Below are 24717 nucleotides of genomic sequence, written 5' to 3'. Positions count from 1 at the left end.
AGAATGTTAGCATTAAACAGGCAAAAAAAAAAAAGTGGAGTTCTGGCTCAAGTGGTAGCCTAAAGCAAGAAAAGCTCAGGAGAACACCCAGGCACTAATTACCCCAGGAAAAGTGCTGGAACTCAGCACTGGTGGCTCATATCTAATCCTAGCTGCTTAGGAGGCTATATCATCTGAGGATATCAGTTTGAAGTCAGCCAGGGCAGAAAAATCCACAAGACTCATCTCCAATTAACCAGCAAGAAGCAAGAAGTGGAGCTATGGTTCAAGTGGTAGAGTGTCAGCCAGCCTTGAGCAAAAAAACCCCAAAAAACTAAAGGATGAGGTGATGTTGTCCAAAAAGTATACTCATTTGACTCATGGGACTGTAACTCCTCTGTATATCATCTTTATAATAAAAGTCCAGGAGGGACAAGAGTTGGTGGCTCACATCTTTAAAAAAAAGTGTTGGGGGGGGGGAGGGGACACCAGTGGCTCACACCTATTCAGGAAGCTGAGATCTGAGGATCATGGTTCAAAGCCAGCCTGAGCAGTAAAGGCTGAGACTCTTATCTACGATTAACCGTTAGAAAATGGGAAGTGGTGCTCTGGCTCAAAGTGGTAGAGGTCTAGCCTTGAGTGAAAGCTCAAGACAGTGCCCAGGCCCTGAGTTTAAGCCTCACAACCAACAACAAGAGGATAAGTGCACAGGTCCTGAATTCAAGCCCAGGTACTGGCACACACACAAAGTGGGTGTTGGTGGCTCATTCCTGTAATCCTAGCTACTCAGGAGGTGAGATCTGGAGGATGTTTGAAGCCAACCTGGGCAGAAAAGTCCAAGAGATCGGGCTGAAAATGTGGCGTAGTGGCAGAGTGCTTGCCTAGCTTGCATAAAACCCTAGGTTTCATTCCTCAGTTCCACATAAATAGAAAAGGCTGGAAGTGGCACTGTGGCTCAGGGACAGTGCTCAGGTCCTGAGTTCAAGCCCCAGGACTGGCAAAAAAAACCAAAACAAAACCAAACACAAAGTGGGAGATTATCTCCAAAATAACCAGCAAAAAATCTGGCTGGATCCATGAATCAAGTGGTAGAGCACTAGTTGAGCTAGGAAAAGCAAAGTGTAATGTTCTGATTTCAAACCTGGGTAGCATCAGCAAAGAAAAATTGTTGAATGATGGAAGGAGTGCTATCGATGAAAATGCATTGTACTTATATAAAAACTGGAGGTGTCAAGTTATGTGCCATTTTGTAAAATGTGAACAGTATTGGATTTTGGTACACGTGGGAGGGTACCCTGGAATTAATGCCACACAACTGTCTTTAATTCCACTGGGTCTGTGACTAGAAGAGAGAACAAGTGTTTAGTTACAAAGGACTCACAAAGATCACATAATGCACCTTAAAAACAGCTGTTTTTGTTACAGTAAGAGGCCAAACATAGCAATGGTTAAATAAGCTGTTTCTCTTTACTGTTTATTATTAATGTACAAAATATACAAAACCAAAAGAAAAAAATACTCATCCTCAAATCCATTGTGGTTCTAACCCAAGACCCTGCACAAACCCAACCAATTCACTGTTTTCATAGAAAACAACTGATGCCAAGACAGGTGAAGAGGACTGGGAAGGGGCAAAATCATTGTGAACCCATCCAGGGAGCAGCTGGTGGGGATTCAGAGACGGCGGGCAGGGTGAGGCCGAAGCAAACCTCACGCTGACAGGTTCCAGATGAGGGCAAGGAGCAAGTGAACTCCCGGAGGCAGTGCATGTAGTGTGACTCAGGCCCAGCGCGCCAGGCTTAAATAGATGAAAAGCTGGTCTCCAGTGTTTTAGGAAGTCTCCAGAATGGTTGTAAGCAAAGGCAGACAGACCAACACCACTGGCTTTCTCTCTGCCAGCGTTTTAAAACCTTCACTGGACACAGACATGAACGTGCCATCATTGAACCTAGCAGATCCATAATGCAGATTTGGGTGTTGACAGTTGCAGTCTTGTACTTGAAAAGGACAGAGTAAAAGCCTGTTGTGATAACAGGAGTGGGGATGATGTGTGGTCCAGAACTCAATTCCAGCCCGCTTGAGCCCTCTCAGTGCAGTGGGATGTACAATACCCCTCACCATCTCCCCACCCCATGAGAAATAGTGAGCTTGGCTGGACGCTTTCCTAAGTGCAGCTGACCCCATGTCTGAGTTGTGTGTGCATGTGGAGGACCACAACAGGAGAGCAGTGTTCTCCAGTATAACCAGCTTTAGGTTCTCAGGCATTAGGGCTAATACTGGAAAGGGGTTGGGGGGACACAGGGTGAATCTCCTCATAAAGTGAAGCCAACTGGGTCTCCTCTTCAGCAGTCCAGGGTACAGAATGTGTCCAGTCTCTCTCCTCCTCAGACTGGAGGAAAATATGTACACATCGATGCGCACCAGTGATCAAATCCCCCCACGGAACCCAAACAGGTGGGAACTGGGGGCCGGCTCCTCATCAGCTGGGGAAAAGGGGAAACGGGCCTCACAGAAGCCATAACAAGTGGAAGGAGCAAGGCTGTAGTCCACACAAGGGTGTGGGTGGGGGCGGGGAGGCAGTCCCTAGGGCAAGGGGGGGCCGTTGACACCCGGATGGTAGAAGGCACAGTTGTTCTCATAGCGGCAGTTGCCCTTCATCATGAAATGTCGGCAGACAGGGCGGTTTGACATGTCTGTGGAGTGACGGCAGAATGGTTAGATAGGAAACGGCCAAGAGGCCAGCAGTACCCTCACCACCCGGGTCTAGCCTATCCTGACGATGGCCTCCAGTGATGACTGTCTTGTCTGGAGGACGTAGGAACTGCCATGCACACAGGGAAACCTCAGGTGATCTGCCTCCCAACTCTCCAGAAACTTCTACAGTACCAGATGTCATCCTCACCTCCTCCGTGACCGTGGCCTCCATCGTGCCCGCGGTGGCCCCCTCCCCCATGGCCAGGGCCATCATGGCCACGGTGCTCATGAGGGGGCCCTCGATGATCATGGCCGCGGTGACCAGGGCCATCATGTGGCCTATGGCCATGGGGTCCCCCGTGTCCAGGGCCTTCATGAGAGCGATGTCCACTACCACCCATGCCCCCGCCAGGGCCTTCATGAGAGCGATGTCCACTGCCCATGCCCCCGCCGGGGCCTTCATGAGAGCGATGTCCACTGCCCATTCCTCCTCCAGGGCCTTCATGAGAGCGATGTCCACTGCTACCGCCCATGCCACCGCCAGGGCCTTCGTGGGGACGATGTCCACTGCCACCGCCCATGCCACCGCCAGGGCCTTCATGGGGACGATGCCCACCACCTCCAACCATGCCTCCACCAGGGCCTCCTCGTCCGTTTGGGGGTCCTCCTCCAGAGCGACCTCCTCTGGCTCCTCGGAATGGGGGAGGCGGCGGCGGCTCGTTTCCTCCTCGGCCACCTCGGCCCCTATGGTAGGGTCCAGGACCTGGTCCCGGACCCCCGCGCATTGGGCCACCCCGCATGGGATCACCTGGGCCATCCCAGAAGGGATCACCCCCCCGGGGAGGGGGTGGGGGACCCAGAAGACGGGGACCCACTGGCCCACCAGGGCCTCCATGGGGACCTGTTAGGGAGGAAAAAAGGAGACAATCAGTTCTCTGTGACGGTCATGAGTGCCAGCCTCAACCACCTCGCACCTTCTGCTGCTTCTAACTAAGCAGCTAAGCCCATGTAAGTACCCGTTCACCACCTACCTGGCATGGGTCCCCCAGGCCCAGGGGGGAAGTGCTGCATGCCTTTGGGGCCCCCAGGGCCTCCTGGTGGGAAGCCATTGGCGATTGGACCAGGGCCTAGGAGTCCATGTGGCACTGTTAAGGAAAAAAGGAGAACAGTCAGCAAGAGGATTCTAGAAGAATGGCATGGCTTCCCCAACAGTGTACCCAACTGACCCTCTCAGACCAACCTGGCAAAATTAGGGCCCCTCCATCCAGTCTTCCCTCCCATTTGCTGCCTAAGCTGTTGAGCAGCTGTGTAACCCGGCTTCCCACAGCCTCTTGGCTGGCTTCCGCCCCAGGGCCCCCTGGCCCAGCCCTGGAGATTACCCAGCATCTGCTTGATCTTGTCTGAATAGTCCGGTTGTTTCAGCAGTTCCTCGGAAGGGTGGCTGTTTGGGCTGCCCTGTGAGGAGGTAAGAGGACAGACAGGGTGAATAGACAGTGAGGGCAACCATCAGGAAGGAAAGAAAACCGTAACTAGCAGGTGGGAAGACTCAAAAGAACTGGGTTAAGCCAAGTGTGGGGTGCACACCTGCAATCCCAGTGCTCAGGAGGCTGAGACAGGAAGATTACAAGTTCCAGGACAGCTTGGTAACACGGCAAGACTCTGTCACCAACAAAACATGCACACGAAAAAAATTGGGGTAAAACAAAACATACAAACAATACACTGAGGTAATACAAAATATACGAACCAAAAACTGCAGGAGACAGAATGCAAAGCGAACTCCTAAGGAGGCTCTACAGAAAGTGGGCAAGGGGAAGGAAGGACAGTGCGTACCATGATGGACGTGAGGATTTCCTGGACATTGATGCCTCCTCCTCCAGGGCCCTGGGGACTCTTCCCAGCACCCATGCTTCCCATCAGATTGGCCAGAACTGGAGGCAGCTTGGAGCCCCCTGCCCCATCAGGTGAGCCCCCCGACACACCGGGCTCTAGGGTCTCCACATATGGAGTCTCATCCATAGAACACTCCTAGGAACAGAAGAAAAGTCGGGACTAGTGAAAAGAGTGCAAATATCCTCACATGAAAGACACACCAAGCTTGGTCCGGCAGCACCCACCATCACCACAGACCACTGACCACTCACCTCATCTAAGGGGATGAGCTTAGGGGGGATGGGCTCATAGGGCTCAGGATCAGGCTCATGAGGACTGTCAGGTACATCGCAGATGATGAGAAAAAGGAAAAAAGAAAAACAGATTTACTCAGGTGGCCCTTCCAGTTCTTTAATTCCCGTGTCAGGTTCCCCACAGGAGTACAAGGACACGAACAACAACACCTCTGCTCACCTCTCCTTGTTCAGGAAGAGTTCCTGAAGGATTCCCTTCTCCCGCTCAGCCTGGATGTATCGCTCCTGGCTGTTGCTACCAGGAGTGACGAGAGGCGAGGGGAGAACCAGAGGCCGCGGGCACACCCAGGGCACCTTCTCCTCCATGTTGTCGTGGCTCAGACGCCGGGCTGTCTCAAATGCATGGCGGTCTGACAGTATCTCTCGTTTAGCTGCCTCACCGAAGTCCTTGATCTTGTTCACATTTACTACGATGGGGGAAGAAAGAGCAAACGAGGGAAAATAAGCCCAACCAAGTCCTTCTGGAGCTCGCAACACACACCTATTGTGCAGGAAACTGGGCCTCTCACCTCGTTCGGTTTCGTCCAGTTCAAAATAGAAATACTCTCTCAGCTTGCCTTCCTCAGGCCATGTCACAGTTTTCCTCTTCCTGCCCTTTCGGGTCAGCTGGCTGGGATCCCCAGGGCTCTCCACTGGCTTTGCATCCAGAGCTCCAGTCTCTGAAGAGGCTGCAAAGAGGAGAGGTTTGAGACCCAGATCCCATCTTCCGGCAAACCCACACAGCCCCTCAGTTTCCAGGTTACCTGTATCCATGAGCTCGGGAACTTCCACGGGCGGCACCGGCGTGCCGGGGCGGTCTGTGTCCATGCACTCGGAAGGTGGTGCTGGCTCTGGGGAAGAAGGTTTGGCGGTGCTTGGTTCAGTGCTTGTTTTCCCTTCAAAAGGACTGGGCTATTATGAAAGAGAGAAAAAGAGAATGAGCTGTCAGGAAGCCAGGGGCAAGGAAGGGCAACTGAGTTCAATGATTGCCAAGAAAGGGAAACTGATTCTTCTAACAGTCACACCGCCCCCCTCCCGTTTAAACCCAAGACCCAACAACTCCTTGACACTTTGCCCTTCTTTCTCCTATTCTAGGACCCCATACCTTGGCAGCAGTAGGTGACAGAACCTTCTTCTTCTTCTTAATTTTGATTCCCGGGACAGGGGCTGAATTGAGGGCATCCAGAAAGCCCAGACCTTCCATAGCTACAAAAGAAAACCACAGTGGGGTCATCAGACCTCCTTCTAATCATATTCCTACAAAGTCTAGGTAGCAATGAGCCCGTGAGACTGCCTCCACTTAGGACACAGAAAGCCCAAGATGAAAGGGCTCACACAAGAAATTCCAAACTATCACTATTTCACTTCTCTTCTGACAGGCAAAAACCAGAAAGGATGCCAAGAAATCAAGGCAAGTGGGGCCGGGAATGTGGCTTAACGGTAGAGTGCTCGCCTAGCATGCATGAAGCCCTAGGTTCAATTCCTCAGCACTACATAAACAAAAAAAAAGAAGTGGCATTGTGGCTCAAGTGGGACAGTGCTAGCCTTGAGCAAAAAGAAGCCAGAGGGGCTGGGGATATGGCTTAGTGGCTAGAGTGCCTGCCTCGTATTCATGAGGCCCTGGGTTCAATTCCCCAGCACCACATATACAGAAAATGGCCAGAAGTGGCGCTGTGGCTCAAGTGGCAGAGTGTTAGCCTTGAGCAAAAAGAAGCCAGGGACAGTGCTCAGGCCCTGAGTCCAAGGCCCAGGACTGGCCAAAAAAAAAAGAAGCCAGGGGCAGTGGCTCAGAATGGAAAAAAAAAAAAAAAAAGGAAAAGAAAAAGACATCAAGGCAAGTGAAGGAAAAAAAAAATGAAAGAAGAAAAACTAATTTTCTCCTCCCAGAAGAGCTTGCTACCAATTTCAAGTAGAACCCCACTTTAGACTCACGCTGAGGCGGGATGATTTTCACTTTGATCTCTTTGGTGGCATTGGGTGTTGTGTTGAGGGGCTTGTATTTCTTCTCTGCAGGAGGGGCAGGGTCTCCTGGAGCAGCCACGGTGCTAAGAAAAAAGGAATGATCAATACCACATCTGAGTTGCCCCAGTTTTTCTCCCATGTGCCCACACACCAACCCCTCCAGAAATCCACAATGATGTGTATACCTCTGGCGCTTGAGGGGAATGGGCTTAAGGTTGTATTTGTCAGACACCACGACTGGAGTGGCATTCTTCTTAACAGGCACCAAAGATGGCGTCTCCAGCTCTAGTCCTGGGAAGACAATATGGTGCTGTAGTTCAACTCACTCCTGACTAGTCCTCCCTGTTCCCATCCATAGAAATTCCACTAGCCTTGTATTTCCCCCTTACACACACACACACAGCCTCTCCGTGTCCTTCTTTCACATGGGAGTTTGATACTCTAGCTGCCCACGTGCCTGTCACCCTTCAAGGCCAGCCAGCAGCCTTACCAGTAGAACGGAATTTGGCATGACTAGGTGCTGTGGTTCGAAGAGACTTGGGCTTCTCTTTCTTCTTCTCCGGGGCCTCCTCAGCCCGGGTCTCAGCCTTCACCTCAATTACAGGCCGCTCAGGAGGAGTGGTTCGGCCCTTACTCTCTTCTTTCCGTTTCTTCTTATCTTTCTCTGTCGTAGAAATACAAAGTAGAAAAGGATTTCATTTAGTTAAAGAAAAAGACTGTCAGAAGTGCAGCTAACTTGGGATACCCAACAGCCATAGCCTAGTGGGAAAGAAATAAATGCCAGGGATAAAGGACTAAGGAGCTTACCAGCAGGTTGAGTGCTACTCTGGGAGCGAATGACAGCCATCCAATCACTGACAAGGACTGAGGCCAATTTCCGGAGCTCTACAGGTAAGAAAACCAGATAATAAATAATTGAGTAATAATTTAACAATCTTTCAGGAAACAAAGTGGGATGCTTACAAAGAATACTGGGGAAATCTGTGCAATACAACACAAAAGTTTTAAAGAATCTGAGACATGGCTGGGGATATGGCCTAGTGGCAAGAGTGCTTGCCTTGTATACATGAAGCCCTGGGTTCGATTCCCTAGTACCACATATACAGAAAAAGGCCAGAGGTGGCGCTGTGGCTCAAGTGGCAGAGTGCTAGCCTTGAGCAAAAAGCCAGGGACAGTGCTCAGGCCCTAAATCCAAGCCCCAGGACTGGCCAAAGAAAAAAGAAAAAAAAGAATCTGAGACATATTTAAAACCAGACTCTTAAATAATGTTCAGAGCAACCTTTTTTTCCTGGAATACTGTTAGTGATAAAGATTCAACTCAGCTGGGAGCCAGTGGTAAATACATATAATCCTAGCCAAGCAGGAAGCTGAGACTCGTTATCTCCAACTAACTAGCTGGAAGTCCTGCGCGCCAGTGGCTCACACCTGTAACCCTAGCTCCTCGGGAGGCTTAGATGAGGATCGAGGGTCAAAGCCAGCATGAGCAGCAAAGTCTGTGAGATTCCAACCAACCAATTAACCACCAAAAAGCCAGAAATGGAACTGTGGCTCAAGTGGTAAGAGCACAGCAAAAAAGCGCAGGGATATTGCCCAGGCCTGAGTTCAAGCCTTAGAACCAGCACGCATACACACACACAGCTGGAAGTGGAGCTGTGATTGAAGTGGTAGAGTACTAGCCTTGAAAGAAAAAAGCCTCAGACAGCACACAAGACTGAGTTCAAGCCCCACGACTGGCAAAAAAAAAAAAAAAAAAAAAAGGAGAAAAGGAAACCAGGAACAAGTGGCTATAAGACAATCTACAATGACAGTATTTCCTCCCAAAATGGTAAGCATATGCAATTTATCCTAAATGCACTTCAGAGTCAGTTTCAGTTAAAGTACAGCATTTTATCTTATACCCAAGAGCAGAGAAATGGACCAATTTCATTTGGAATTGAGAATAAGGAGGAGAGGATAGATAGATTGGAAGACTTAAACTTTCAATAAAAAGAGAAAGACAAGGTGAGGCAGAAAGAGGAAGGCTGGATGCAAGGATGGGAAAAGATGGGTGAGAACAGAGAAGCCCACAACAGGGAGAAGGCCTCCTACCTTCATCCTCACTTGACTTGCTCAGTTGCTTCACCAGCTTAGCTGTGTTGTTCTACAAGAGATGGAGGAAAATAAACTCACTGAGTTAACTACACCCACAAACGCACAACCCCTCAGTCATCCCATAATGCTGACTAAAACGGACCAAGCCTTTGTAGATTCATTCTACTTTTTTTTTTTTTGTAGTAATAGGATTTGAATGGAAGTGTCTTGCTGGGTGGCTATAGATAAATTCTTATTTAATCCTTAGAATGATCCAGTTAAGTAGGAATAATTGTTCCCATTTTATAAATGAAAAGAGTGAGGCTCTGTTATAAATAAAAAGTGACCCAAGTCACAAACTTATTAGAGGAGATAAATTCAAACCAAGTCTTCTGAATATAAATTCCTATTTCTTTTTTTCTGGCCATTTTACCTTACAGAGGTAGACTGCCCCATATTAGAGTTGGTGGGAATTTTGCATAGGCTAACTCTAAAAAAGAATTAGGGTTGTGCCGGTTGCCTGTAATTCTATCAGGAGGTTAAGATCTGAGGATCACAGTTTGAAGCCAGCCCAGGCAGGGAAGTCTCTTATCTCCAATTAATCACCAAAAAAAATCTGGAAGTGGAACTGTGACTCAAGTGGCAGAGCACTAAGCTTCAGCATAAAAGCTAAAGGGACAGCACCCAGGTCCCAAGTTTAAGTCTAGTGCACACACACACACACACACACACACACACTATGAAGGTACCTGCTTGAGATGGTCCACAGTTAGGGGTAGGTGCTGCAGGGTCAGTAGAATTTGCTGAAGGAGAGGAATGTTGTTGGTTGTCTTTGAATATGTCAGCCAATTGTTCAGAAGCTTATAGCCACCAACATCAATAAATCTGCAAGAAGTTAGGAGAAGAATCTTGGGTTTGGGAAATTGCACATTCTCTATGTTTGATCCCCTATTAATGATTCAGAACCTCGGTGCCTTGCCTTCCCCAACATCCAGCTACATTTTCCCATTCCAGCCAATCAGATCCCCACTTACTTGACTAGTATTTCTGATGACTGGGTCTGCAGGAGAATGTTCAAGTATGTGCACCGACTCACCATCTTTCGTGCTTCCTTCATCAGACTACAAAAGAGGAGATGGAATTAGAATTATAGCAGCTTCACTCATTCATGCATTCACTCAAGCAAGGTCTATGTAGCCCATACTGGCTTGGGATTCACAATTACAATTCTCCTGCCTCAGCCAGCCAAGTCTGGATTACAAGATATGCACTACATGCTCGGCCAGTTTCCTCCTATAGAAGGATCTAATAATCTGTGGAGTTCCCACAGACCTCAGAGGACAGGATCTTTACTCCAGAGAGGGGAAGTCACCAGGCCTCCAGGAGGTGAGATGGTTCCCTAGGGACATGGAAATCCATGAAGTGGGGGTAAAAGGCAATCAATGAGGCAATCAAGTCTCTGATCTGAAGAGGGACCACTGTCCCTTCTCTAATCCACACAATATACCTGAATTGATTCTGGGCAGTCTAGCCCTTCACAGACCACTTAAGACTGAAGTAGGGGCTGGGGATATGGCCTAGTGGCAAGAGAGCTTGCCTGGTATACATGAGGCACTGGGTTCGATTCCCCAGCACCACATATACAGAAAACTCTAGTGGCAGAGTGCTAGCCTTGAGCAAAAGGAAGCCAGGGACAGTGCTCAGGCCCTGAGTTCAAGGCCCAGGACTGGCCAAAAAAAAAAAAAAAAAGACTGAAGTAGCTTTACTTGCTTTTTCTTGGAAAATTTGATGTTATCTGAAGAAATTGACATTTTGGATAAGTGAGCAGGACCCACAAGAGCCAAGGATTCAGGCTCTCGCGCTCTTTGCAAAGTGTGACTCCTCTGGGACTGCTGAGTGTTCAAATCTGTAGCTTTCATTGTGGCTAGAAACCAACGAATCACCTTTTTCTATTCCTTAATCTAGTATCAATGAATTCCAATTCTCCTCCATTTACTGTACCGCTGCTTCCCCTCCAGAAAAGTCAGTTCTGCTGCTTCAATTGTAGCCACAGCACAACAAAGCATGCTTTGTTCCCAGGGAATAAAACAAAGGGTATTGGACTCACCTGAAGATCTTGGAAATCCCATCAACACTCTTTACTTCCCCATCTCGGTTAAGGAAGCTATCCAAGCCCTTGAGAAGTTCTTTGGGGTCTATGGGACCCGAACCCATGATTATGGTTTCTGAAAGACAAAACAAATCCACAGAATAAATGGGTAGCCAAGACAGTCCTCTAATCCCATCAGTTTTTGTTTTGTTTTTTACAAAAAATTGTGACTAATTAATCTACATTAATTGACATCATTTTCTAGATAAAACCACCCTGACAAGACTGATTGGGAAGACAGAGGACCAGGTGGCCCTTCTGGCACTCCCACTAAAGCCTCCTAGGGCAGCTGAGCTTCACATTATTTACATCCGTTATGTCTGCACACAATGACAGCTAAGATCCTAGTCCCCGGAACAAGATGTACAGTGCTACTAGACATTTAGTTTTGCTTGTTAAGCTCATCTCCTTTCGTTGCTTGAGAAGAACTGGGCTAATCTTGGATGTTTGGGCTGTTTTATAAAAATTCCTTTTCATCTTAGCCTTTTAAGGGCCATAATCACTGTCAAGTGGCAGGCTAGTTGTCAGCTTAGGTAGAAGCTGATTTAAAAAACAAAAAACCTGTGAAATTCTTCCACAAATTTAGAGTATGACAACAAAGGTACAAACAAGGTCATCCTCAACCCTGATGTTACGCTTTGACCAAACACTGCATGTGTTTTTATTTCAGAATTAAAGAGAAATTTTGTGTTCTCAGAAGCAAAGAGGGATATCTGGTCCCTTCCTCAAAAATCACACTAGCCCAAGATCCCCAAGAGAAGCCTAAACTTAAATATCATGGAACAAAGCTAGATGGAAAAAAAAAGTGCCAGGAAATTTTAAAGAGGCTTTTTTTTTTTGGACAGGATTGGCAAAAGGGGTTAATTAAAAGCTAAACTTTATTTATGGACAGGATAAAATTACAAAGCAGGTTGTTTAGGATCAAGATAGTTCTCACGTGGGTTTTTATTTACACTACCTCTATAAACAGGCTTCTGAGGACCAAAATAAAAACCTTAGCAGCAGTATGTGCATTAGGGTGACGGCTAATGCTGAGTGGGAAAGAAACAGACATCTTTCTGAATCCTATATCCAGCACAAGATGACAGATATAACCCCAGCAGAAAGATGAAGTCAGTATGACTATATTTACAGTAGAAAAGTTTTTTGTAAGATGAAAATTTTGTTTTCTTCCATCAAACCAAAGAGAAAAATAAGTAAAACAACATCAATCTTTTTAGTTCAATGAAAAAATTAATTTCTAAAATCTAGGCAAGCAGCAGCAACAAGGAGGCAGCACCAGCAAGGCAGGGGTTTGTAATACAATCTTGGTTCTGAAAATTATAACCTGCAGGCTGAAAGTGGAGAGGCAATTCAGTAAGAAATGTTAAGAGATGAGCAAAAACATGAGCTGAACATGGTAAGAAATGCTACGAGACACTGCTAGGGACCTATGGTTTACACCTATAATCCTAGCTACTCAGGCTTTGATCTGAGGATCCCAGTTCGAAGCCAGCCTGGGCAGGAAAGTCCATGAGACTTTCAACTCCAATTAACTAGCAAAAAAGCTAGAGGTGGAGCTATGGCTCAAGTGGTACAGTACCAGCCTGGCATAAAAAAAAAAACAAAACAAAAAAACAACAACTCAGGGACAGCACCCTGACCCCGAGGTCAAGCCTCAGGACTAGCACCAAAAATGAAAAAGAAAAAAAGAACAGCTAAGAGATGAGTAGAAACTACTTTCTAAGCTGTGTTGTTACTGCTGCCCTGGAACTCCCAGGAGGACCAGTGGAACCTGAGGTCAGAGGGAAAAACATTCAAGCAGATTAGAATTCATGGCTAAATCCACTGAAATATAATCACTTTTAGAGACAAATAGGAATAAAGGAATTTTTCCCTTGTAGTAAGATCCTAGAGAGTGATATAAACTATAAAGATAACAGATTTCCCATCTGTTGGGGAAATGAAAAAGCAATGAGTGGGCCCAGAGTAATAATAAATCTCATAAGCAATCGAGACTGAGAAAAAATTTATGTATATACACACCTAGCAGATCCCAAATCAAAATACATGAAATTTAACAAAAAAGCCTTAATCACTTCAAACTGACTCCACTGATTCAGAGTAAATAAATAGGACTTGAAGAACTCCCCTCTAAAGAGCGGATAGGCCTGCTACTGTGCTCCAGGAATTCAAAGCATCCTTCATTTAAGAGGATGAGAGAGAATAGCCATTTTTGAGAAAAACACAAAGACTAGGAAGCTACATTGTGTCCAGTGCCCTCTGCTGGAAGTGAGACCCAGGTGCTTTATAATTCCCGTTTGTATAATAAAGCAAGCCAGAATAAAAGATAATAATCAAAGAAGCTAGCAGAGAAAATATAAACATTAGACTATTTGTCTTCTACTATATTTTGGAATGCAATTAAGCTTGTCTTATGAGCACCAACTATGATAAAATGTTAGGTGGGATTTCTCAGTGGCTTTTTTCTCATTTGAAATTAAGAACTCCTCTTCTAGTTCTTTCTTGGGAGTAAGTACACAATGAAAGAAAGAAGTTCCAAGGTATTGAGTAGAAAGAAATAGCCTAACATTCCTGGTACAGGTCAACAGCCAGGGCAAGAGTGTTGATCGGGAAAGCAGGGATCAAATATCAACACATCACCTAGGTAACTCATGATCTGGGTCCTGAAATAAAGCTTGGAGAAGCTTCCTAGAACCACAAATAGTCCAGACATGGCTATACTTTCTTTTAATGCGCTGCTAATTTCCTTAAAGGCAGCACATATACAAAGGGGGCTTTATCAAGCCCTCTGCCTACCACTTTTGTCATAACCTAAGCTTCTTGTAAGAGGATGTTTGTTAGGTCAGAGCAATGCACTACTGACCCAAGGTACTTGGAAATTTCCTATTGTCTTTACAAAGACCATTTTTATATGACTCCAAAATGAATTTTACTTGGTTACTTGATTTAAAAACATGGGGGAAAAATCCATTTTGGCTAGTTGTTCCCTACATTTCAAGGAAAATGGACTGCATTGGCTCAGAAAAAGAAAAAAAAAAAGCCAGTTTTTGTATCTTCAAAGGAAAACAAAAACACTCCCACATCTATTTTAACTGCAAAGTCCTTAGAATTTCTGGAAATGAAAATGCTTTGTTCCCTTTCCTCAGTGCTTTTACACATGGTCATAATGACCCAATAGTGAACTACACGCCATAGGCGTTCTCTTCCTCGAGGTGGTTTTAAGTCCTTGTCAGTTCTGGAAATCTGGCACAAGACATTTCCAAAAGCTTATCTGGGTTTCAATAAGGATGTAAAAATTACTTATATCATCCTCATCCACAGGAAAAGAACCCAGAACTTTGGCCAGATTACAAAGACGAAGTTCTCCAAGGTTCTCTGGATGGCTCTGGTTCCCCTAGAGGACCTTTCTTGTAATCTCCTGACATAAAGGAAGATCCCCTGCTCGATAGTGACCAGGTAGCTGAGTAGGTAGAATGCTCCGCTCCCAAGTCGTGTTAGATATGCTGCAGAGGCACATGGAAAGCTGCTTAAAAGACATTTATAAAAAAAAAAAAAAAAAAAAAGAGACTGTGGTCAATAGAAAAGAGGCTTTCCCATCCAATCTGGAAATTTGGCAACTTGAGAACCTGCACAGAGCAGCACACTAGCCCTGTTGTACGAAGTCATTATAGGACAAGTTGCAGAGAAAGGCTTTCAAATTCTGCCTAGCAACTTGTCCCCCACGCTTTGATGCAGGATTTTAAGAAAGGAAAGTCTCCTAAAGATCTGATTGAGAAAGCTGGAGGGAAGAGGGGAAAGATAAGGAAAGAACCAGACACCCAATACCACCCACAGGGCCATGGCCTTCAACATGCACCAATAGCCACAGCACTTAACAAGTAAAAAAAAAATGAAGAGGGCATATTTCTTTCATCAGGTACTTCCAAGGAATTTCTTTTAGAGAGGAAAAAGAAATTCAAAAAAGGTGGCTCTTTAGAAAAAAAAGAAATGAAGGTTGTGAAATGTAATACCAGAAATGTTTTGCTTACCAGAAACCGTAGCTTGATTCCCCCTGCCTCGAGTTTACAACTGCCGCCTCCTTTCCTAAAAGATTCACTTCTCATCCTAGTACCAGTGTACAGGAACTAAGCAATTGGAGAACTTAATACGGCATTGAATAAAATTCTGAGGTGGGAACATAGGTGACTTAGGCAGCCCTAAAAGTACCCACTCTGCCCCCACATTACCAATTCCCTGAAGGAAGCCCAAGACTAGACTCTTAGTAGCAATGGTACATTTCTGCCTCATTAGCCCTTGTTCCTCAGTCTCCCCCAAAACACCCATACATACACCTCCCATTCTCAAAGTGAGACTTGGCTGTTTTTTCACTGAAGATTGCTAAGCTTCAAAGCAGTTGTGATGAGTGCACGGTGAAAATCAAACAAGAGCTACCCAAGGAGAGAGGCAGCGCTCATGCCTAATTCCTATAAGCTTTTTATCCCTGCAAGGTAAATGCCTTAAAAGATAGTAACTGAAGAATACAGGAAACATAAGAAAAATGTCTTCTCCCTAGCAACAGCGGGCACTGGGAGTTCAGAAGGACTCTGCCGGGGGGGTGGAGTTTCCAGAGGGTGGAGAGGAAGAAGCAAGCTGATTACATCACCTTCCAAGGCTGCTGCTCCTCCCCCTAAGCCAAGTTTCTAGGGCGGCCCTAAGCGCTGGGTGGCAAAAGGAGGGAGAGAAAAACAACAAAGGCGGAGGAAGACGCCATCTTGTAATGGAGAAGAGGACTCAATTAAAAAAAGCTACTCCGCCCTTGCCGATAGCTCTAGTTACATTGTTAAACACGTTTTAAAAGGAGAGAAAAAATAAATAAAAGCAGAAAGCAAAACAGAAGCCAATCCCGATCCTGAATCTTTAACCTAATTCGAATCAGTAAGAACCTAGTGAAAATTAGAAGCAATTAAAATATTTAAAAGAACAATTTCTGCGGGTAAGAATGGAATTTGCAATTGAAGTCCAATTTGTTACCATCGACCACCCCCATCCTCCCTGTAAAGGGAAAAGGGGGAGGACTTGGACCCCTCTCAACGAATAGGGTTGAGGTGGGAGGACAGGAGAAAAATGGGTCAAGACACAACCTGCAACGCCGCTTGCAAGACAAAAGGACAAGGAAAGTCGCCATATTGAAGCAGGGAAGAAAAAAAAATTCCTTTAACGACACAAATCTTTTAGAAAGCTAGCATTCAATTGCACTAAATGGCTTTTAACTTTATACTCCTGAACCCCGCACCCCCCCAACCTCCCCATTATAACTGTATACCCCCCACACCATAAAGTACCAAGTTAAACTGTTAATCATTTTTGCTTTTAAATAACCTATGCAACCTGCAACAATTACAAGACATTCTTTACCTCCCCAACTATTTTGTATGTACTGATACTAAGATATTGTCCTAAATTTAAGTGTCTTGCAATCTTTATTTCTAGATTGCCACGTATTTTAACCATACAATATAAACCCAAGCAAATTACTTTAAAAGAGAGGATTTAACAATCACTTAATTCATAGCCGTCTAACATTTCTGCCCATCTCCTTACCCTGCAATCTTTATGTACAGATTGCTTATTAATCTGGCAAATTGAAAGGCACCCTACTTGTCTCACACACAAAGAAGTGGGACTTATGGGCCACAAGATCCACCATCTTTTGTATGTGAGCTCATTAACCCTTTTGTAGACTGCTAACCAGAGGAAGGTAAACTTTCCTCCTTATAAAAAGCAAAACACTTATGCTTTGGCAGTCTGAAAATTTGCTGGATTACCAAGGGTTAACCATCAAAATCCTCACTTACTGGCCCTCCCTCCACCCTCTCCTTGCCAGCAGCAGGGCAGGGAAGAAGGTGGGAAGGGAGAGAACTATATACTGTTTAGACCCAAAGGCCCTTTTAATGGAGATTAAGCGACCTGATTGGTCCTTCTCCAGTTCTATATTTGTTCTATGGTCTCATTTCTTCCTCTCATTTGGTTTCACAACGGGAAACGTTGATTTCTTGTTGCAAGGCTGGTTTTTGAAAATCGACACTTACTATCCAATTTTTTTGCGACGTCAGCACCTCGGGCTCAGGGGGGAGGGGGTAAAATTTTGGAGGAAAAAAAATAAAACAACCAACCAGGACCCAAAACTCAATTATTTGGGGGGTCTCATTGGATCAAAAAGTCTCTTAAAAAGTAAAGACCAACTCAGTATTCATTTTCCCCCCCACCCAACTCCGCATTTAGGGAGGGGGGTCGTAGAAAAAATGCTGAGTGGATTCAAAAAAAGGAAACGCTGGATGAGTGAAATTGAGTGGGTTTAGGAAGGGAGGGTGGTTGATTATTTTTGAAGTTATGTGGTGACGGTCCTTCGGCCACAGATTTCAAGTCCCAAGCAGCGTGGGCTGGTGGGGTGGGCAAGATAGGAGGAGGGAAGGGGCAGAAGACACAGTGGTTGGGCTGGTGGCGGCTGTTTTCCCTTTCCCCCCTCTCAGGATCCTTTGAAGGGCTTAGATGTTGCTGCGGCTCGTTTCTGTTTTCCTCGTGGCCAACCTCGTGGTCTTTCTCCGAGAAAATTCAACCTGGGATGAAAGGAACACAAGGGAGAAAGATGCGGTCAGTACGGGACGCTTTAGAAGACCCTCCAATGCCACCTTTGTGGTCCAAAAGACATCCCCACGTCCCAAACAGGTCATAGCCGCTTTAGATAAGCTGTGGCTGCCTCCCAGATCCTGCCTAGCCCGCTTCCCAGCCCAACAACCGCCGCGGAACCTAACGCCCTAAACGGCAAGACGGGAAACTTACCTCTAAACGAACACCAGAATGGCGGCTGCCCGCTCGGGCGGAGTCTTTTATATCCGGACTCCACCCAACGCACTCAAACGTGCTATTGAAACGCCCTTGTCGCGAGACATTGTGCGCGAGGCGTGAGATGATTGGCCAACGTGAAGTACAACTCGGCCGCTGATTGGATAACCTACCTTTCGCTAAGGGCAACTCCCCACCACTAACTTCCGCCTTCTTCCCGGCCGCCGCCCGGTTGCGAGCGCATGATCAGAAAATCTAGCTCCACCTTTTCCTCTGTGTCCTCCACTTCCGCCCAGGCAAACATTTCTCACCCTCGATTGGTAGAAATCTGCAGGCGCATGCGCACTGGAAGGATCGCGCTCAAAATCGCGCTCAAAATTTCTTCCAAGGCATACTATAAGTATAGATTCTATGACTCGTAGTGACTAGTCCAAAAACAAGTAATTTTGAGGCCTAATTCGATTGTGACGCAGTTGAAATTAGCTCCCCGCCCCCCGCGGCTTCCCTTTTACGCTTCCGCGCTGACGCAAACACGCCGCCCTCTTCCGCAGTGCGGGATCATTCTTGGCCCGCCCAGTGTCCGGCGCATGCGCAGTCGTTCTCCCGGACATTTCTACTCCGGGCGTACGTCAAGATGGCAGCCTCCGTATTGAACACGCTACGGGGGCGGCTTCCTAGGCTTTTACCGTTCCAAAGTGCTTACGGAGTTCAGGTAACTCCTCCGAGGACGTTATTTTCAGAGCCCTGACTTTGTTATGCTTTCTCTAGGTCGTCTTTCCATCTCCTTGAATCAGCGGGCAGATATTAATGTTTTGGCCTGACACTTCCCGCAACACCTTCCCTTGTCCAGAGCGGCGCGCCTCTTCTCATTCTCTAGTCCTGAGAATCAGGGTTATGACTTCTCAAAATGCCACCTCGATAAAGTAATTACAAGGTCGGATTATATCCCTAGATATTAGGCAGCCGTAAACTATATAATACTATGTTGCCCTGCATGTTCTTGGATTTAAGAGATCTTAATATCTACCAGCTCCTGCTATCCCCTAGTAACTGTAGCCAAGATTTATGTAGCCAGAGCACATTCTTACGACTTGGGAATCTGTTTCTTAAAAGAACACGCAGGAGCGATCAATTCTGCCCTTAAGGTTGAGGTTTCCCTCCAGCCTTAGGTACTCACCACCCTGGAGGTTCGTAGTAGTGCAGGGCGAGATAGGAAGACTTGCTTAGCTGCCACTCCCTAAAGTAGATTTGAAAAGCAGTGATCGAAGTCACGACAGAATTAATTACAGGCTTGGTAGCTTTAAACAAGCGTGAGGACTCAAATCTGTTCTGTGGAATGTTGACCTTCAACCATATATGAAACTGAGCAACTCAGTGACTTGGGATTGGACTGGAGATTAACCTGTGCTATGTCCCCTGTGCCACCGTACATCTTGCTTCCAATAGGACAAATACCCTATTTTCCCCCTTCCACCAGATTCAGTTAATTCCCCTAAAGCACAGTACCTTTGTTTGCCAGGTTTTTTAATTAGTCTTCTCTAAGAAGATTCCCAGCTACCTATTCCTGGTTATCCCTTTCCATTTAACCTATTGCATAGAATTCAGTTGGATATTGGAGAAAGTTGATTTGTCAGTTTAACACCTACAAAATAATACCTTCTATAATGTATTTCTGCTAAGTTACATTAATACACTGGACACATTCCTCCTCTCCCCAAAGTGCAAAGAAAACTATGGAATCCTTTCCTTGAATTCCTTCTCTTATTTTCCCCCCCTCTTTTGTAGGTTCCCCTCCAGACTCTTTGCACCAAAGCCTCTCCTGAAAAAGATTTGCCCACGCTTCCCATTTCCCCCTATGAGAATGAACCCTGGAAATATCTGGAATCAGAAGGTATACCTAATTGGGGAAGGGAGAGGATCAGGTGAGGTCTGAAGTAAATGGACAGACACACCTGTACTCCCACCGGGATATAACTTGTCTGATTTTTTGTTTCAGAATATGAGAATCGCTATGGTTCTCGCCCTGTCTGGGCTGATTATCGCCGCAATCACAAAGGTGGTGTACCCCCACAGACGACTCGAAAGACGTGCATTGTGAGTTTTTGAGGGTGGCACGTTTGTGGCATGCGTAATAGGGCTAGCAACAGCACTTCTTTTTGGACAAGGTTTTTGGATACTTTCAACTACTAATTTCTTCTCTACAGCGTAAGAATAAAGTTGCTGGAAATCCTTGCCCCATCTGCCGAGATCACAAATTGCACGTTGACTTTAGGGTAAGGAGAACATTTTATCTAGAGGACGGATTTGGATTTAGAGTGTCTTCATAATGTTAGAGATAGTGCTGTGGGTGCCCCACCTGTTTTTATATTCTGGTACCTTTATAGTCTTTTTGTTGTTGTTGTTGTTTGCCAAGTCCTGGGGCTTGGGCACTGTCCTCAAGCTCCTTTTGCCCAAGGCTAGCACACTACCACTTGAGCTATAGTGCTACTTCTGGCTTTTTTATTTTAACTGGAGATAAGAGTCTCATGAACTTTCCTGCTCCTGGCTTCAAACTGAGAGTCTCTGATCTCAGTCTCCTGAGTAGCTAGGATTATAGGTGTGAGTGCTAGCCTTGAGCAAAAAGAAGCTCAAGGACAGTGCTCAGGCCCTGAGTTCAAGCCCCAGGACTGGCAACAACAAAACAAACACCTATGAGGTTGTTTTTCATCATGTATGTATAATATTCATTATTCTGTTATATACCTTGGCTGTTTATACATATTACAACATCATTTTTTAGTGCTTTTTGGGCCTTCCGATGACCAACCTTAGGTTTTTGCTCTAAGGTTGACCTTAGAAGGTAAACTCTTCAAAAGAGACTTCTGCCAGAGTCCAGTGGCAGAGTATAGGATGGACAAGTGAAATAGTTGAAAGGCTAACAAATTGATGGGATTAAAAAAGTGAATTGATGGGATTAAAGCTGGGAAATAACAAGAGTAGCATCCAGAGAACAAGAGAAGGAAGAGTATCTTTGTGGATGGGTTGGGATTGTGTACTTTTTATGGTCTTGCTACTTTTCCATCTGCTTATGTTTCTCTACCATTCTCCACAGAATGTGAAGCTCTTGGAGCAGTTTGTCTGCGCTCACACGGGTATTATCTTCCATGCCCCGTACACAGGTTAGCCTGTCATCACTGTCTGTACCAGAATAGCTTTTCCTTGGAGCACCCCTTGTTTATGCAGTTAGACAACAGGTATTTGGGGGCTCCAATTTATGGCATACATAAAGTATACCTACACTTTTTGGAACTCTTAGCTTAATGGTGATACTCATGCTGAAACATTTATATGTAGACAAAAGATACAAGTATCTATAAGCAGACTAAATGTAGTTCTTCAAAGGTAAATGACAGTTATTTTCTTTAAGGTCTCTTCACTTTTACAAAAGGCTTTTCTCATAAATGAGCGCTCACATTTGTACTATTATCACCTTAGTTATTTTGGCAGTCCTGGCATATGATAAGCAAACTATTACTACATTGTCACTTCAGGTAGAACTCCCAAATTTAAGCATGACAATTCAAGATGGTGTAATTTTTAATGCTTAAAAAGTTTTTTTTTTAGTTGTACAAAGGGATTCCAATTTAACCTGTCCATTTATGTGTACATTATCTTGGTTAGTGTCACCCTCAAGATTATATTTATTCCCTAACTCTAGCCACAAGCTGCATCTGGTCCACTGCCATGTGCTTTTTAATTACTTTTTATGGTTCTGGGGTTTGAACTCAGGACCTTATGCTTGCTAGGCCAGTACTCTACCACCTGATACACAGCTGTCCCCTCCTCTTGTTTTTATATTGTCCACAATTGTTTCCAAACAGCAGTGGCAAAGTTGAAACAGAGACCAGAGGATCCACAAAGCCAGACTAACATCCTTTATTTTCCCTATATTGAAAAAATTTGCAGCAAACCATTATCCAACCACACTATTAATAGGGGTAAAACCTATAATCAATATTGTTTATCACAAAGGTTTCTATTGTGTGTATCTGCCTGTCTCGGGGCTTGAATTCAGGGTCTGGACACTGTTCTTGAGCTTTTTTGCTCAAGGCTAGCACTCTACTACTTGAAGCACAGCTCTACTTGCAGCATTTTTAGTGGCTAGTAGTCTCATGGACTTTTCTGTGATCCTCAGCTTCCAGCCTCCTGAGTAGGATTACAGGTGTGAGCCATTGGCTCCCAGATTTTTTTTTTTTAGACAGTTTTATTATATAGCCCAGGCTGACCTCAAACTTTCAATCATCCTGCCTCAATTTTTCTTTCTTTATTTTTTTTCTGGCCTGGGGATTGAACTCTGGGCCTGGGCACTGTCCCTTAGCTTTTGTGTTCGTTAGTGCTCTACCATTTCATCCACTTCTTCACTTCCAGCTGTTTTTGTGGGGGGGAGGGGCAGTTGTGGGGCTTGGATTTAGGGTCTGGCCACTAAGTAAAGGCACATCTTTAAATCTAGCTCTCTGTCAGCATGTAGGAACAGTTATGTTCTTTTATTTACTATGCCTTATAGAATGAGCACCAGGTTAATTTTTCTTTCCATAGGTGTCTGTATGAAGCAGCACAAGAAGTTGACCCAGGCCATCCACAAAGCCAGGGAGCATGGTGAGCATGAGATAGGAAATACCAGTTTTCTTAGGCTTAAAGAAGGTGATTTAGGCCCAGAAGATATGTTTAAGTGCTCCTACCTCTCTGAAAAGATGGCACCCAACCTAGTTTAAGAGTCTTTTGTTTTGTTTAGGTCCTGGTACTGGGGTTTGAACTCAAGGCCTAGGTTCTTTTTTTTTTTTTTTTTTTTTTTTTTTTTTTTTTTTTTTGCCAGTCCTGGGCCTTGGACTCAGGGGCTGAGCACTGTCCCTGGCTTCCTTTTGCTCAAGGCTAGCACTCTGCCACTTGAGCCACAGCGCCACTTCTGGCCATTTTCTGTATATGTGGTGCTGGGGAATCGAACCCAGGGCTTCTTGTATACGAGGCGAGCACTCTTGCCACTAGGCCATATCCCCAGCCCCAAGGCCTAGGTTCTGTCTCTTACCTTTATTGCTCAATGTCTAGTGCTCTACCACTGCAACCATAACTCCACTTCCAGCTTGGAAGTTGGTTAATTAGAGATAAAAGTCTCCTTTTCCTGCATGGAAGAATAGCCTCTTAAGTAGCTACAATCCCAGGTGTAGTGCATGGCTTTAAGGGTCTCTTTTTCTTTTCTTTTTTTGCCAGTCCTGGGGCTTGAACTCAAGGCCTAAGCACTGCCCTGGGCTTCCTTTTGCTCACGGCTAGCACTCAACCACTTGAGCCACAGCTTCACTTCCAGCTTTTTTGGTGGACTTTCCTGCCTGGGCTGGCTTGGAAACTCAATCCTCATATCTTAGCCTCCTTAGTACTAGGATTACAGTACTAGGATTACTAGGATTCTTTTATTTCTAGGGTCATTTTTCTCATCTGAATCTGAACTACCCCTCCTCATTTTTTAAATAATATATGTTATTGTTAATATAGAGGTGATGTACAGAGGGATTACAATTTCCTCATTCTTCATTTCTCTCTCTTTTTTTTTTTTTGGTTGTTGTTGTAGTTCTTGGTCTTGGGACTTGGACTCAGGGCTTGAACCCTGAGCTCTTTTGCTAAAGACTAATGCTCTGCCACCAAATTTGAGCCACAGCTTTACTTCTGGTTTTCTGGTGGTTAATTGGAAACAAGAGTCTCATGAACTTTCTTGCCTGAGCTGGCTTTGAACTGCGATTCTCAAATCTCAGCTTCCTGAGTAGCTAGGATTATGGGTGTGAGCCACCAGCACCCAGCTCATTTCTCCTTTATTTTAATTTTTGTTTTAGGCTTTTTTTCCCCCAGTACTCAGAGCCAGTACTTCCCTAGCTTTTTTGCTCACAGCTGGTACTCTACCACTTGAGCCACAATTGCACCTCTGGCTTTTAACTGTTTAATTGGAGAAGAGTCTCCTGTATTGTCTGCCTCAGCTAGCTTCAAACCGTGATCCTCTAGATAGGATTACAAAGTGAGAGCCAGTGGAGCTAAGCTCATTTCTCCTTCTAAATCTCTTAGGTCTCCTCAGCTACCACATTCCCCAGGTTGAACCCCGGGACGTTGACTTCAGTACCTCTCATGGAGCCGTGAGTGCTACTCCGCCAGCCCCCACCCTGGTTTCAGGAGACCCTTGGTACTCATGGTACAGCTGGCAACAGCCACCCGAGAGAGAACTGTCCCGCCTTCGCCGGCTCTATCGGGGAAATCTCAAAGAAGAAAGCGGCCCCCCACCCGAATCAATGCCTGAGCTGCCTCTCACACCACCAGTTGAAGCCTCCAGAGAGGACCCTCAGAATGCTTCTTAGGATTTGTAGACAGGGGAGGTCTGAAGAATTAGGAGAGAGTCTCTAGTATTATGCGATGGGATTTATCTGGAAGATTGTCTAGTTTTTGCTAATGACAGACAGAGGAAGAAAATAATTGTTTTTTATTTTTTGGTTTTGTTTTTAAAGATTTCTTTAATGTAGGTAATCTATTTTTTTTTTTTTTTTTTTTTTTTGCCAGTCCTGGGCCTTGGACTCAGGACCTGAGCACTATCCCTGGCTTCTTTTTGCTTAAGGCTAGCACTCTGTCATTTGAGCGCCACTTCTGGCCGTTTTCTATATATGTGGTGCTGGGGAATCAAACCCAGGTAGGAGGTGAGCACTCTTGCCACTAGGCCATATTCCCAGCCCAGAAAATAACTGTTAAAGAGGACAAGTCCATTTGAGATTGGGGGAGGGCAGTGTAGATGTGTGTGGTAGCCCAAGTCTCTGTGTATGCTTTCAGCTGTCACTTGCAGACTGCCTAGGCAGCATTTCCACAATA

At 45.5% G+C, this 24717-nt stretch overlaps 2 protein-coding genes across 6 annotated transcripts; one reads left to right on the top strand and one right to left on the bottom strand.

The window, feature by feature from the left end:
* Positions 1–1427: 1427 nt before the first annotated feature.
* On the bottom strand, positions 1428–18078 carry Ppp1r10 (protein phosphatase 1 regulatory subunit 10). 5 transcript variants are annotated; one of them, XM_048348100.1, is made up of 21 exons: positions 17842–18078; positions 17091–17618; positions 10978–11095; positions 9905–9991; positions 9620–9755; positions 8889–8940; positions 7608–7685; positions 7291–7464; positions 6986–7091; positions 6771–6883; positions 5944–6044; positions 5603–5750; positions 5369–5527; positions 5020–5266; positions 4818–4881; positions 4507–4701; positions 4053–4128; positions 3705–3818; positions 3212–3574; positions 2882–3163; positions 1428–2672 (listed from the first exon to the last, which is right to left on the bottom strand). In XM_048348100.1, exons 3-21 carry the CDS (start codon positions 11082–11084, stop codon positions 2563–2565), a joined length of 2712 nt encoding a protein of 903 aa, XP_048204057.1. In that variant the 5' UTR covers positions 11085–11095; positions 17091–17618; positions 17842–18078; the 3' UTR covers positions 1428–2562. The 5 variants fall into 5 exon arrangements, with proteins under 5 accessions (XP_048204057.1, XP_048204056.1, XP_048204054.1 ...); XM_048348099.1 differs by having other exon boundaries at positions 2882–3182; positions 3231–3574; positions 17842–18075; XM_048348097.1 differs by having other exon boundaries at positions 2882–3043; positions 3089–3574; positions 17842–18071.
* A 369-nt stretch (positions 18079–18447) lies between these two features.
* On the top strand, positions 18448–24328 carry Mrps18b (mitochondrial ribosomal protein S18B). Its single transcript, XM_048348181.1, has 7 exons — positions 18448–18556; positions 19630–19735; positions 19841–19938; positions 20049–20117; positions 20936–21002; positions 22420–22479; positions 23929–24328. Exons 1-7 carry the CDS (start codon positions 18479–18481, stop codon positions 24213–24215), a joined length of 765 nt encoding a protein of 254 aa, XP_048204138.1. The 5' UTR covers positions 18448–18478; the 3' UTR covers positions 24216–24328.
* Positions 24329–24717: the final 389 nt, after the last annotated feature.

Source organism: Perognathus longimembris, chromosome 6 (genome assembly GCF_023159225.1).
Source record: "Perognathus longimembris pacificus isolate PPM17 chromosome 6, ASM2315922v1, whole genome shotgun sequence".
In the NCBI taxonomy this organism is placed as follows: Eukaryota; Metazoa; Chordata; class Mammalia; order Rodentia; family Heteromyidae; genus Perognathus; species Perognathus longimembris.
The sequence above is the reverse complement of the archived record's forward strand: the minus strand, read 5'-3'. Positions and strand labels throughout refer to the sequence as shown.